Source organism: Urocitellus parryii, chromosome 13, assembly GCF_045843805.1.
Source record: "Urocitellus parryii isolate mUroPar1 chromosome 13, mUroPar1.hap1, whole genome shotgun sequence".
NCBI lineage: Eukaryota > Metazoa > Chordata > Mammalia > Rodentia > Sciuridae > Urocitellus > Urocitellus parryii.
Genome location: NC_135543.1, coordinates 12,737,856 through 12,750,080, shown reverse-complemented (window position 1 = coordinate 12,750,080; position 12,225 = coordinate 12,737,856). Strand labels below are relative to the sequence as shown.

Genomic DNA, 12,225 nt, shown 5'->3' with positions numbered 1-12,225 from the left:
ACATTTGGTAGAAAGAATTGAAGGATAAAAATAGACGAAACTGAACAAGGAGGGAAAATGTGACTAGGTGTGGGGGTATGTAGGACCAGCTTATCCTAAGTTGAGGGCAGGTATTGTAGCCATAGTGGATATAGTAGGAAGAGGAGTTCGTTTGGGATTAAGTATATATGTGATCTGATTCTTCAGTTTTCTCGTCTTGTCAAAGGGGAGCTATAATATCCACCCTGCAGAAATGTAGGGTTAAAGCTAATGTATGTAAACTATTCAGATCATATCAGGTATAAATTCAAAAAAAAAGTTGTCTAAGATTATGTTTTTAAATTAGAATTTATTGGTTATAAAAACGTATATTAAACTGGAAAAATGTTAAAGTCAAAGTGCACTGTTCAGCTCAGTAAACTAACTTATTTCATGCTTACTGTGTGGCACATGCCTAATGACAAGACTGCAAATAAAGGGGCATATGTTTTCATCTTGGAAATATGCACTCTCCATAAGCAAAGAGACCAAAGAAAAGACATTTAATTCACAAGCCACAGGTCCAAGGTAAGATCTCCAGGGGACTTTCTTGCTACTTCTAGAGTAGCTTGGGGTCAGGGACCAGAAATCTATTCTTAGGAAAGTCACTCTCTTGAAAAGGATGTTGAAAGAATTAACTTCTATACACTCATGACCTTTGAAGATCTGTTTCCCCTTGAACAATATTAATGACTGCTCAAGTGCCTCCAGTTCTGGAGGCTGGATATGCAATGAGTCAATGGAGGTAAGAATGCTGGCCAGGGTCATGACCCAGGACTGTTTGCTGGGCAAATCCACAGGCACAGACCACTGAGGGGAGAAGGCAAAAGACTTAAGCAGAAACAGGCACAGCCTGTGGAGGAAGAGGAGGAGGTAGCACGGGGTTTTCTTGGCTGCTGATTTGATGGTGGGGAATGGCAACCTTTGACCATACTGTACCTGAATAAAGGAGGCTCCCCAAAGAAATGAGTAGCATTGTTGTGTCACCAAAAGATCTGTTTAAGTCCTAATCTCTGCAGCTGTGAGTGTGAACTTAATAAAACAGGGTCATGGAGGACTAAATTAAATGAGGCTATACTGATTTAGGCCTCTAATCCAATGACTGGTGTCTATAAAGGGGAAATTTGGGCACACACTCACTCACTCTCACACACACACACACATATAGTCATGGGCATCATGTGCAGATGGAGGCAGAGATTGGAGTGATGTGTCTATAAGCCAAGAAATGTCAAGATTGCTGGCAGCCACCAGAAGCTGGAAGAGAAGATGTTCCCTGAGAGCCTCCAGAAAGAACTGATTCTGCCAACACCTTGATTTTGGACATCTATCTGCCGGAACTGCAGGAGAATAAACTCGTGCTGTTTAAGGCACTCAGTTTGTGGTAACTTGTAAGGCAGCTCTGGGAAACTAATTCATACCTCTCAACAAAAATAGATTTCTTTCTCTATGGATACAATACTGGCACCATTGTTTGGATATATAATGATGGGTGACCTTAGTTTTGGTTTATTAATTATTTATTAATTATTAATCACATATTGAATAATTGTCTATGATTTTATCTTGAGTATTAAAAATAAGAATGATTTGTTTGTCGATTTGCCTGTGTTCTCCAATCACCACTTTTTTTTTTCTCTCTCTCTCTCTCTTTTTTTGTTTTAGGCAGTTGTCAGTTTTACAATGGAGTCTCTGATTGAAGCAAATACCAAATTTTCCTTGGATCTTTTCCGAGAGATAACCAAAGATGAGAGTCCAAAAAATATCTTTTACTCTCCTCTGAGCCTCTCAGCTGCCCTGGGCATGGTCCGCCTGGGGGCTAGAAATGACAGTGCTCGTCAGATTGATGAGGTATCCATGAAGGTGCTGCATGGGGTCCTGGACTCCGGGTGCACATTCAAAGTCAGATGCTGATCCTCTGCTGAGCTGACCCACTGCACAGTGGGCTTGCTTGAGTCCTTACCTTCTCTTCAGTTCTACCCGTCTTCAAGGTTCTAACTCCATCTCCTTACGGAGCCTCCCCTGCAGACAGCTTTTCCCACTCATCTTCTTTGTCTCTATCTCTGTCTACAAGTCTGTCTCTCTATAATTATCGGTAACAGTATTAGCTGGTGATTTTTAATATGCGTGCTTTCTCTCTTGCTTATCCCATTAACTAAATATGTATTAAGCACCAGGTGTTTGTCCAGTAGCTCACGTTATCAGTGTCCTCCTTAACCTTCTTTCTCTCTCTCACTTCACACCATGTGGGTCAAAAGATTCTGTTGGCTTTTCTTTCCAAATATAACCAGAATCCAGATGCTTCTTGCCATCTCCCGGAGGCCTGAACCTCACCATCTCTTCTAACATGGCACTATGGACAGTCTCCTGAAGCTGTTCCCATGGGCCATCTCTTCTCAACACAGCAGCCCGAGAGCCTTTTAAGTCCCTAAATGCTATCCTGGACTGAGGGAACATTCAGTTACTTCCTCTGCATTCAACCCCAGATCTAAGGAAAGAAGCCTTCATTTCTGTGAATGATGGTTGATTATTTCGTTCGACTGCATAATCATTGTTACTTGTCACATTATAAAAATGTGACTGAAACTCTCTCTTGGTGCTTCCTCCTGTTCATATTGTCTGAAAGACCCTCCCCCGTCATCACGCAGGTACTACACTTCAATGAACTTTCCCAGAGTGAGAGCAAAGAACCTGACCCCTGTTTGAAAAGCAAAAAAGCCGTAGAGGTTGACAGTTCTCTGGAAGGGCAGAAAGAAACCACGGAGCCTCTGGATGTGCAGGTGAGCTGCCGCCCTGAACTCCTGCCCTCTTCTTTGCAGACTGCTGGTTCTCCACTGCAACTGGAGAGGGTTACTCATCCCCAGACATGAGTCCTGGCTGCCGGGAACAGCAATAACCTCATGTGACCTATGATTCCTTTGTAATTAGGCTTTTTATACATCCTTGGCCCTGAGTTAGCTTCTTAATGAGTAAGACCTGGTATCTTCTGCTCAGGATTAAAAAATAAAAAGTCACTTAGCCCATGTCCCCATTACCCACCTGCCTCCGCAGACCACAGGCTCCCAGGATGGAGTATGGCTGAAGGTGAAGGGGAGCCAGGGGTCAAGGTGCGGTGGCATCTGCCTCCCTCCACCTCTGCAGCTCTGTTTGGTGCTGAGAGATGCCCTGACACACAACGCTGCCGTGTGCAGCTCAGCCCAGGGGTAGGAAGGACATTCTCCAGGCTCTCCCTACCTCGAAATTTAGGAGGTGGAAGACAATTGGATTTTTTTGTGTCCTTTTGAATACTGAGGAAGCCAGGGTGCCCCTGTGCATCGCTGGGTCCTAGACACACTTTTCCTGAGTGATGTCTCCACTGTGGGAGCCAGGGTTTCCCAGGGACCCCTCTCACCTCCTTTCTCTCTTCTTCACCTCAGAGAACACCCAGCAACTCTGACTGGTCTCTGTGACAATACCCGTCCTTCAGGGGTGTCCAGCTCTCCTGATAGTCCCGTTTGAGGTCGTGTTTTGTCTCTTCTTTGGTTAGGCCAAGTCCTCCAGTGATAAGAACGAGCTGCTCAGCTGCTACTTCGGAAATCTTCTCTCCAAGTTAGGCAGGGTCAAAGTTCACTACACCATGAGCATGGCCAACAGGCTCTATGGAGAGCAGGAATACCCCATCTGCCCGGTGAGTAGAGCGTGCCGGGGACGAAAGCCATCACAGAGTGTGCTGCTTGAAAAGCAAGAAGCTGGATAGTTCACCTGCCACCGGGCACACAGAGCTCTTTCATGGGAGGATGTGCTGTGGACTGGTGGGTGTCCAGGGCCACCGCCTCCTGTCCCACACCCACCTCTCAACTCAAGTTTACAAGGTCTGTTGTAAGTGTGCAGAGTGGGTGGCCAAAGGGTCATGTGCACAGCCGCCTCGGGAGTGTGCGTGGGCTTGGTAATGACATTCTAGTGACCTTCTTTCCAAATCCAGGGGCCTGGTAGATTTGGGCTGCCTTCAAGGCACTTCTCTAGAGTCCCCTTTGGTGCCATGATCAGGCGGCCCCAGTGGAAGTGACGTTCTGGGAGCCAGAGCCGTAGATCTGGTCTCTGTGACTCAGCAGCTTCTACCTGGCAGAATGCATCTCAACTCGGGCTCTGGTCGCCCTCCAGTCTCCAGGAGGAGCCACATACTAAGCACAGACAAGAGGGGTGTGACCGGTGGCACATATGTGTCACAACTGTTTAGAGCTGGACTATAGAGGGAAGGAGAGAGCCTACTTTTGACCAAAATAAGTGCCTTCTTTTACAGTGGGAATGACCGGTTATTCCTTAAAAAATAAATTTTGGGGATATAAATTCAGATATGATACAATTCATCTATTAAAAGTATACAAATCAACAGTTTTGGTATATTACATTGTTCATGTAAAAATTACAGTAAAAATACACGTAGCACAAAATTTGCCATTTTAACCATTTTCAAGTGCACCATTCAGTGGCCTTAGTTCCATTCAGTGTTGTGTAGCCATTACCCTATAGACTTGGGAAACTTTCTTATTGTCCCAAATGAAAACTCTGTGGGCATTAAGGAGGACTTTAATTCTTAAAAACTGAAGCATTTTATAGCTAAGTCTCTTAAGTTACTGTATATTTACTTTGTGATGTCTCCACATGTGGATTGTTCAGATAAAACACTGTCTGGCAGGAAAGCCGTCTGCCATTGTAACTTCAGACAGCTTCATGAGCGTTGTGTCCTGTTCTGCCATGGTGGCTAGCCAGGACTGGGGTAGAGAGAGCCCGACAGGCCTGCTCACCCAGCGTTAGGTGACCAGGAGGACATCTTTCCCCTTAGGCTTCCCGTGACTGCCTCGCTCTAAACTTGTGCATCTCCACATGATTTTGTTGTGCTCTTTCCCCTCTATTCCAATTGCACAGGAGTACTTAGATGGTGTGATTCAATTTTACCACACGACGATCGAAAGTGTTGATTTCCGGAAAGACACTGAACAGTCCAGACAAAAGATCAACTTCTGGGTTGAATCTCAATGCCAAGGTAAGGAGGACCAAACGCAACGTAGCTGCTATTCCTTTCCGTTTCAGAGAAGACTCATGGGCAAGCCCAGCTTTTCAGATTGCTGGTCTTTTGGGGACAGATGCTCACATTTGTGGACTGTGTTCAAAACTTGTTTGGAATGAGCATCAAATGTTTCAAATGCTTAGATATTTTGGTTACTTATTATTGCTCTTTCGTTTGAACATAAAGATGAAATGCCTGTCAACCAAGCCCAGGGCTGGCAGGAGGTTAACTCTTTCCATGAATTTTAAAGGGTTAGTAAAAAGTTAAGATTATGAAGTTATTCAGAAGGACATGGAAATAATAAAACTTTTATACTTATCAACTTTTCACGATGTGTAAAAATGTTTCCTGAGTGAAGGAGAATGTAGAGACAGTGGCAAGTGTGACACTTTGAGGCCCGTGTAAATGGCAGCCAAATGGAGGTCTTTAAATGGAAGAGAGTCTGTAGGAATGTAGAGCGTCTAAATTGGCCATTCCTCCCAGTCATGTTTAAAATAGGCCCCAGTGTTCTCACTCTCAAACCCACGTATCAACCACACTCTCCTGGACGCCACGTGTATGAAGTACCCATCATGGACCCTCCCCACCAAGGACACTTATCTACTATGTCCTGCTCTTTTAACTGTTTTCCTTACAAATTTTCTTAAAGTCACTCAGATATGTGGCTATTCCAAGAAGCACATAAACCATGCTGCTTTGGAGTAATATCTTTCTTTGTGAAATACTTATACTTTTCTTGAGTAAGAGGGCCTTCATTCTAGAGATACTTGCATTAGAAACAAAACAAAATGAAACTATGTCTGAAAGCAGCTAAATTAGTCATGGTCATGGTGTTGACCACCATGCTGGTTCTCAGTGGCTGTGGCTGTAGAAAGACAGGGTAGACACTGGAAGGTCTCTTGCTTCCTTAAAACCCATGATTCTCTAAAATGATGTTTCTTTAGTAAGTAGAACCATTGTCTCATATTCTGAATCAGTTCTACAGGCTCTCATTATTATTATTATTATTATTATTATTATTATTATTATTTTGATGCTTCTACTGCTTTATTATGGAGTTTCCCTCTGCTGGTAATTATGGGTCTCTAGCATTTTTGAAATCATACCAGTGTCCTCAGCACTGAATGTTCACTTACCCATAATCTTCCCCGTAAGGTATCCATTGAGATAGAAGTTCATCTGTTATATTAGCATTACTGAGAGCTCCATTTCTTAGACTTAAAACATCACATAACAAAAATAATATGGCACACTTAAAAGTATTCTTTGAGCTATTGAGTATTTCAAAGTTACAGCAATGGTTGTGGTGTCTAATATTTACTTATAATTAATATATAAGTTTGCATTGACTTAATAAGGATCCACCCAAGCATGGAACTTTTCAGGATTTTGTTTGTTTGTTTTGTTTTACATGATGAACTAAGAGTAAAAGAGAGCTAGAAAGGGTTTAAGGCAGGGGTGTGTTTTTAAAAGATGACTCTGATTGTGGAATGGAGATCAGATCAGAAGTGGACAAGGAGATGTGAATGTAGATGGTCAGGGCACCAAGACAGAAGAAAAGTTGCTGGTGGCTGGGACCAGTTGGTGGCAGAGGAGGTGGCAAGAGGAGGATGGATTGGAGAAGTACTATGAGGTGGATCAGAAGGATTTTTATCAACCTCTTAGGGAGGTGAAGGATTGTTTGGTAAGAGCTAGAGAGTGACTCATAATGCTCTTATCTGAACATTTTAATATACCCAAATGAAGAAATTGCCTATCTGCCACCCTATTCATGTGTCCTATAACATGTGTCCAATATTTTAATGAAAATTTTCAAAAAAAATTAAGGATTTTACTATAGGGAAATATGCCCTATCCATGATCTCGTTTTTTAAAAATTGTTTCTAAGGGCATCATGGAATGTAATCTGTACGTGTAATTCTATCTGTAATCCCAGTCACTTGGGAGGCTGAGGCAGGAAGTATGCAAGTTCAAGGTCACCCTTAGCAACCCAGCAAGACCCTGTCTCAAAATAAAAATTAAAAAGGGGGCTGGGGATGTGGCTCAAGCAGTAGCGCGCTCGCCTGGCATGTGTGCGGCCCGGGTTCGATCCTCAGCACCACATACAAAGATGTTGTGTCCGCCGATAACTGAAAAATAAATATTAAAATTCTCTCTCTCTCCTCTCTCTCTCCCTCTCTCACTCTCTCTTTAAAAAAAAAAATAAATAAATAAACCTGTCATGTGATTCTTTAAAAAAAAAAATTAAAAAGGACTGAAGTTGTGCCTTAGTAGTAAAACACCCTTGGATTTAATACCCAGTACCCCCTCAAAATGATAAAATATTCATGAACAATTTATGTCCTTAGGTTTGAGGTCTTATTTATTGTAGTCATTACTATTTAAAGATTAGTTTTGTTCATAATACGTATATATGTTTGCTGGATTGATTTAGCTATTCTGTAATGCCTACATATTTTAAAATGTTATATGGTACATGATAAATATGTACAATTATTAATCACCAATTAAAAAGTTCACTTCATTGTGAACTTGCTTCTGGACTCAGCCAGCATTGAGAGGACTTAACTTCTCCAGGTCTTTTTTCCTATTTCTTGGTTACTTACAGTGGTCTTGTCTCTCCACTCCATTTCCTCCTAGATAAGGAACTCAACCCCTCAGGCCAAAAGGGTTTTAGCACACAGGGCCCAGGCAAACCCTGAACGCAGACCAGGGCATTTTTTTGCTTGCCCATGTGGGGGTTGAGGAAAATATTCATATACCTGAGATAAAGGTAGAGGGCTACTTCTGCCTCCACAGTAAGATGGTAACCCTGGGCATCTGCTCACATTCTTAGTGACCGCAGCCTGGGAACAGCAGTGGACTTACTTCAGTTGTCTTTGTTACCTGGTGCAATGCCCTGTGCCCCTCTCTTCCATCAGCAGGCTTCTGCTTCCTGTCTCCAGTCTTCCTCACGCAGCCCCAGGCCCAGCTTACCTCTGGTAATTTCTCAGGGATTTAAGTCCCGGGCTTCCTGAGGTAAAGGGTCTTCCCTTCTCAAACCTCAGCCTGTGTTCTAGTAAGTGGCCATTTGGTACATCGGGGTGGAAAGGTGCACCCCGGGCTGGGGGGGGGCTGCTCCTGACAGCATGGGGCTTTCCTAGTCATCCCCAGGGCTGTGTACTGTGGGTCAATAGAGGGAAGAGGTCAGGGCTGAGCCTAGGTGGCCTTGCAGCTTCTTGGCTGCTGGGCATCACCTCTCATTGCCGCAGTCTGTGTTCCATAAAGAAGAGATAACGGTACCTGCCTCTCCTGGCTTATGTGGGGTGAACTGAAAGAAGGCTTGTGAAAGTCCCCACAAAAGAGGCTTTGTATCAAGGCCTAGTATGTTTTTGTGTGTATTTGTTTGGGTGTAACCGTATATACTGCACCTTGAGGAGAGCTTGAAAGAGGCAGTTAATACCATAGCTGTTTTCTCAAGGAGACTCCAAAATAGTCAGGTGGTCGGATCTCTAACTTGAAAGGTAAACCATGGTATTAGCTACCTGATGACAATTCCAATTAAAAGTGGAGTGGAGAGTTGGAGGAGAGTCCCTTAGTTCCAGTGTCTGATTGGATCCTCCTTCAGGCCAGAGTGGGGGTTCCTCTTCTCCTCACCCCCCTTTACCTGCACTGCTTCTCCACCTGCAGCTCCCTCACTTTGTTTTCTTGTCAACTCTTGAACCAGACACTCTAACTCTGGGGATGTTAAGATGCATTAAAAAATCCTTGTCTCGATGAAGACTTATGACATAATTCACACTCAGGATATTCTCCGGCGCATCTCTATTAGGTAAAATCAAGGAACTCTTCAGCAAGGACACCATCAATGACAAGACTGTGCTGGTGTTGGTGAACGCCGTGTACTTCAAGGCCAAATGGGAACAACATTTTGACTGTGACAACACAGTTGATGAACCTTTCTTTCTGAATGAGGTACTTGTACGACAGCCTGTAGACTTTTAGATATTCCATTCTTGATTTCCCCTGACAATGGTTTGCAGTATGTGGTCCCCTAACAATGGTTTGCAGGTCTAGGAGTTGCAGCTCACATTTACCATCCTAGCACTCAGGGCTGAGCCAAAGTCAGCACCTGAAGTCCCTTGAGCATTCTGTGCCAGGTGCTGCACTGTCTGCTTTCTGTTCATCATTTCATCTGTCCTCCAAAATGACGTTACGAAGTGGATGCTACTATTACAATGTAGGAGTTGAAGGAAAAATGCAAAGGCCAAGTTACTCAGTCATGCATTAGGAGTTACTTCTGTGTTTACCCCCAAACCCATGTTCTAAGCCACTGGGATGAGACGAGGCAGCCAGCCACCGATTAGCTGTTTTGCTTTGTTATCGGGGACAGTTTTTTCCCCTCTATGTCCTAGATTGCTGACTTCCCCAACTCAAGGTTATTGAAGGCTTGGGTGCTCTGGGTAGTGCCCTTTTCCTCTGAAGGGAACTATGAACCTGGGGCTGTTATTTAATATGTGAGTGATTACCATTTAGCCATGGGTCCTCTGGGTGCTGTGGAGGGGTTGACCAGGCCAGAGGGGACGGTGGCACGAGACCAAGGGGCTGGGCTGGAGCAGGCCTAGGAGATGGGGAGCTTGCTGGGCTTGCTTTGGCTGACGAGGCTGTGGGAGGTGTCTGGATAGGAAGCCTACCCACAAAAGTCTTGAGAACTGATTAAAAACACAGGAAGATCTCGTTGGACAGAGGCTCTCCTAGGAGGGGTTGCTGCCATGGTTGGGACTTCTGGAACAGACTCTTCTCATCTTGAAGAAGCCCTGTTCTCAGGGAAGTTGGGACCATGGGGTGTGTGAGCTCACATGGCCAACAGTGACTTCCTGCCTCGTCACCCACAGAATGAAGAGAAGACTGTAAAGATGATGAAGCAGAAGGGCACGTTTAGAATCGGCTTCATAGAGGAGCTGCAGGCACAGATCCTGGAGATGAAGTACACCACGGGGAAGGTCAGCATGTTCGTCCTGCTGCCACCTTGCTCCGCAGACAACGTGAAGGGCCTGAAAGAGGTGAGTCTGCATTTCATGTCTGTACTGAGTTCACCTGCAGATCCTTGGAGAACAATACAATTATTATCCACCAACCTGAGAAAGAATGGTATCTTAGCTATCAGAGATATTGAAGACTTACAACGATTTGAATTAGATTAGATATCTTTTCTTATTTGTTTAAGCCAAAAGAATGCACACGGAAACTATTGAAATAGAAGTGTCATCTCTTAAATCGTAGCCTTCTGCCATCATTTTTCCCAACCAAGGAATCTGAGTGCTGAGTCACTTGAGAATTGTTACAAATGAAACAGCTTTCCGTTTTCAATGAGTATGCTGACTTCTGGTCTCTTCCTTAGACTACTTTGCTGTAGTTCAACTAAAGACTCTCTAACTGCATAGTGTTTTTGGATGCAAACACTTTGACAAAAATACTTTAAGGAAGGAATTAATGCAGGCTGGGGAGGCTACCCTGGGGTAAAAAGATAGATGAGGGAAAAGGTGAGAGAGAAATACCACTGTAGTAATCACAATAACAGTAACAACGATTATTCAGAATTTACCATGTGCCAGCACTTTGTTAAATACTTCACACATGTTATTTTGCTCAATCCTTGAGAGAGCATAAGCATCTTATCTCTGTTTTATAGAAGAGGAAATTTAACTTTGAAATGTTAGGGCTTGCTCAGGCTCGCCCAGCTGAACTTTGCTGGTCTTTGAACATGAGTCTGTCCGGCACCAGAGCACAGTGGAACCCAAATTGTCCTGTAACTTTTAGATAGGAAAGAGGTTTCCTTGGAGGAGTTTTAAATGAAATCAGACCATTTGAGGGTTATAGAAAGACCTTGAAGTGTGTCTGTAACTGACTGTCAAATGGTCTTAGGCACTTTGAAGTAATTGGGGTATTCTTTGCAGGTTTATAGTCTGATCCTTAACGTTATTTTCTTACTCTTGTAGCTTGAAAGGAAAATAAGTTATGAAAAACTCAGGGCCTGGACTAGCTCAGAAAACATGTCAGAAGCAAAAGTAGCCATCTCCTTCCCCCAGTTCACCCTGGAAGACAGCTACGACCTCAACTCCATTCTGCAAGACATGGGTATCACGGATATCTTTGATGAGACGAAGGCTGACCTCTCGGGAATCTCTCCCAGCACCAATCTGTACTTGTCCAAGATTGTGCACAAGACCTTCGTGGAGGTGGATGAAAATGGCACCCAGGCTGCTGCAGCCAGCGGGGCGGTTGGCGTGGAAAAGTCACTGCCGTCCTGGGTGGAGTTCAACGCCAACAGGCCTTTTCTCTTTTTCATCAGACACAACAAAACCCAGACCATTCTTTTTTGTGGCAGGGTCTGCAGTCCTTGAAGGGACCCACTGTCCAGCACTGGGGTGTGGGAGGAAAGTGGCAGTGGTCTTCCTTCCCCTGGGTAATGAGGGCACCTGTGCATTTGCTGCTATCCAGAGCTGACTGCATCCTGCTCCAGCCCCGAGCTGCCTCCCCCAGCCATCAGCCGGAGTTTGTCCTGATCTTTTTCACCCTGAAGCTGATTTTCATCTGTCTGTTCCTAATGAAGGGCCCTTGCTGCCTCCCTCTCCCCTTCTACCTGCGACTTTCAAGCATATAAATTCACCCTCTGTGACCTGGTCAATGCAGTTTCGAATGGTATTGATTTTATGTAAGATACCTATCTCCTTATGCAGGAATTCTGAAAGCTCATTGACAGAGTACCTTTCAGAGATGGAAAACTCAGAAGCCACTTCAACATGGGGGTAGCAAGAGTAAACGTTTGGAATGTGTTTGGGAAACTCAGCTCTGTTCTAGGGCAGTTATGGTCCTGGCCCTTGCTGGGCCAGAGGCCCTGCCTCCTCCTCTTACTTCTTCCACTTCATGGAAGATGTGCTGGAAGGTCTTTTCACTTGGGAGAAAATAGCATCTGGGGGTGTATTTAAACCGTAGCTCAAGGATGTGGGGATCCCCAGCCAGCACTCACTCTGCATACAGTGGGAGAATATTTGTGTTGTGATTTTGACAGTGACCCAGGAAAGTGATAAGAGGATTTTAAAAAGTTTGGTCTCAGTTTTTCTTATCAAAACTGCTAGAGTATCATGAAGCACTTCCCCTGTCTCTTCCTCGTGCCCTTC

At 44.3% G+C, this 12,225-nt stretch overlaps 1 protein-coding gene across 2 annotated transcripts; it reads left to right on the top strand.

The window, feature by feature from the left end:
- The first annotated feature begins 1,701 nt into the window (after nt 1–1,701).
- Nucleotides 1,702–11,448, top strand: Serpinb12 (serpin family B member 12). Of its 2 annotated transcripts, none has more exons than XM_026404650.2 (7): nt 1,702–1,869; nt 2,667–2,735; nt 3,545–3,685; nt 4,924–5,041; nt 8,877–9,019; nt 9,940–10,107; nt 11,044–11,448. In XM_026404650.2, the coding sequence occupies exons 1-7, from the start codon at nt 1,702–1,704 to the stop codon at nt 11,446–11,448; spliced, it is 1,212 nt and encodes a 403-aa protein (XP_026260435.2). The 2 variants fall into 2 exon arrangements, with proteins under 2 accessions (XP_026260435.2, XP_026260434.2); XM_026404649.2 differs by having other exon boundaries at nt 2,667–2,798.
- Nucleotides 11,449–12,225: the final 777 nt, after the last annotated feature.

What these genes read in the sequence shown, in the direction of transcription:
- Serpinb12 (XM_026404649.2), top strand. Translation starts at nt 1,702, where the DNA reads ATGGAGTCTCTGATTGAAGCAAATACCAAATTTTCCTTGGATCTTTTC. An exon ending in CGGAGCCTCTGGATGTGCAG is followed by an intron (nt 2,799 to 3,544) that starts GTGAGCTGCCGC and finishes TTCTTTGGTTAG; the next exon opens with GCCAAGTCCTCCAGTGATAA. An exon ending in GGTTGAATCTCAATGCCAAG is followed by an intron (nt 5,042 to 8,876) that starts GTAAGGAGGACC and finishes CATCTCTATTAG; the next exon opens with GTAAAATCAAGGAACTCTTC.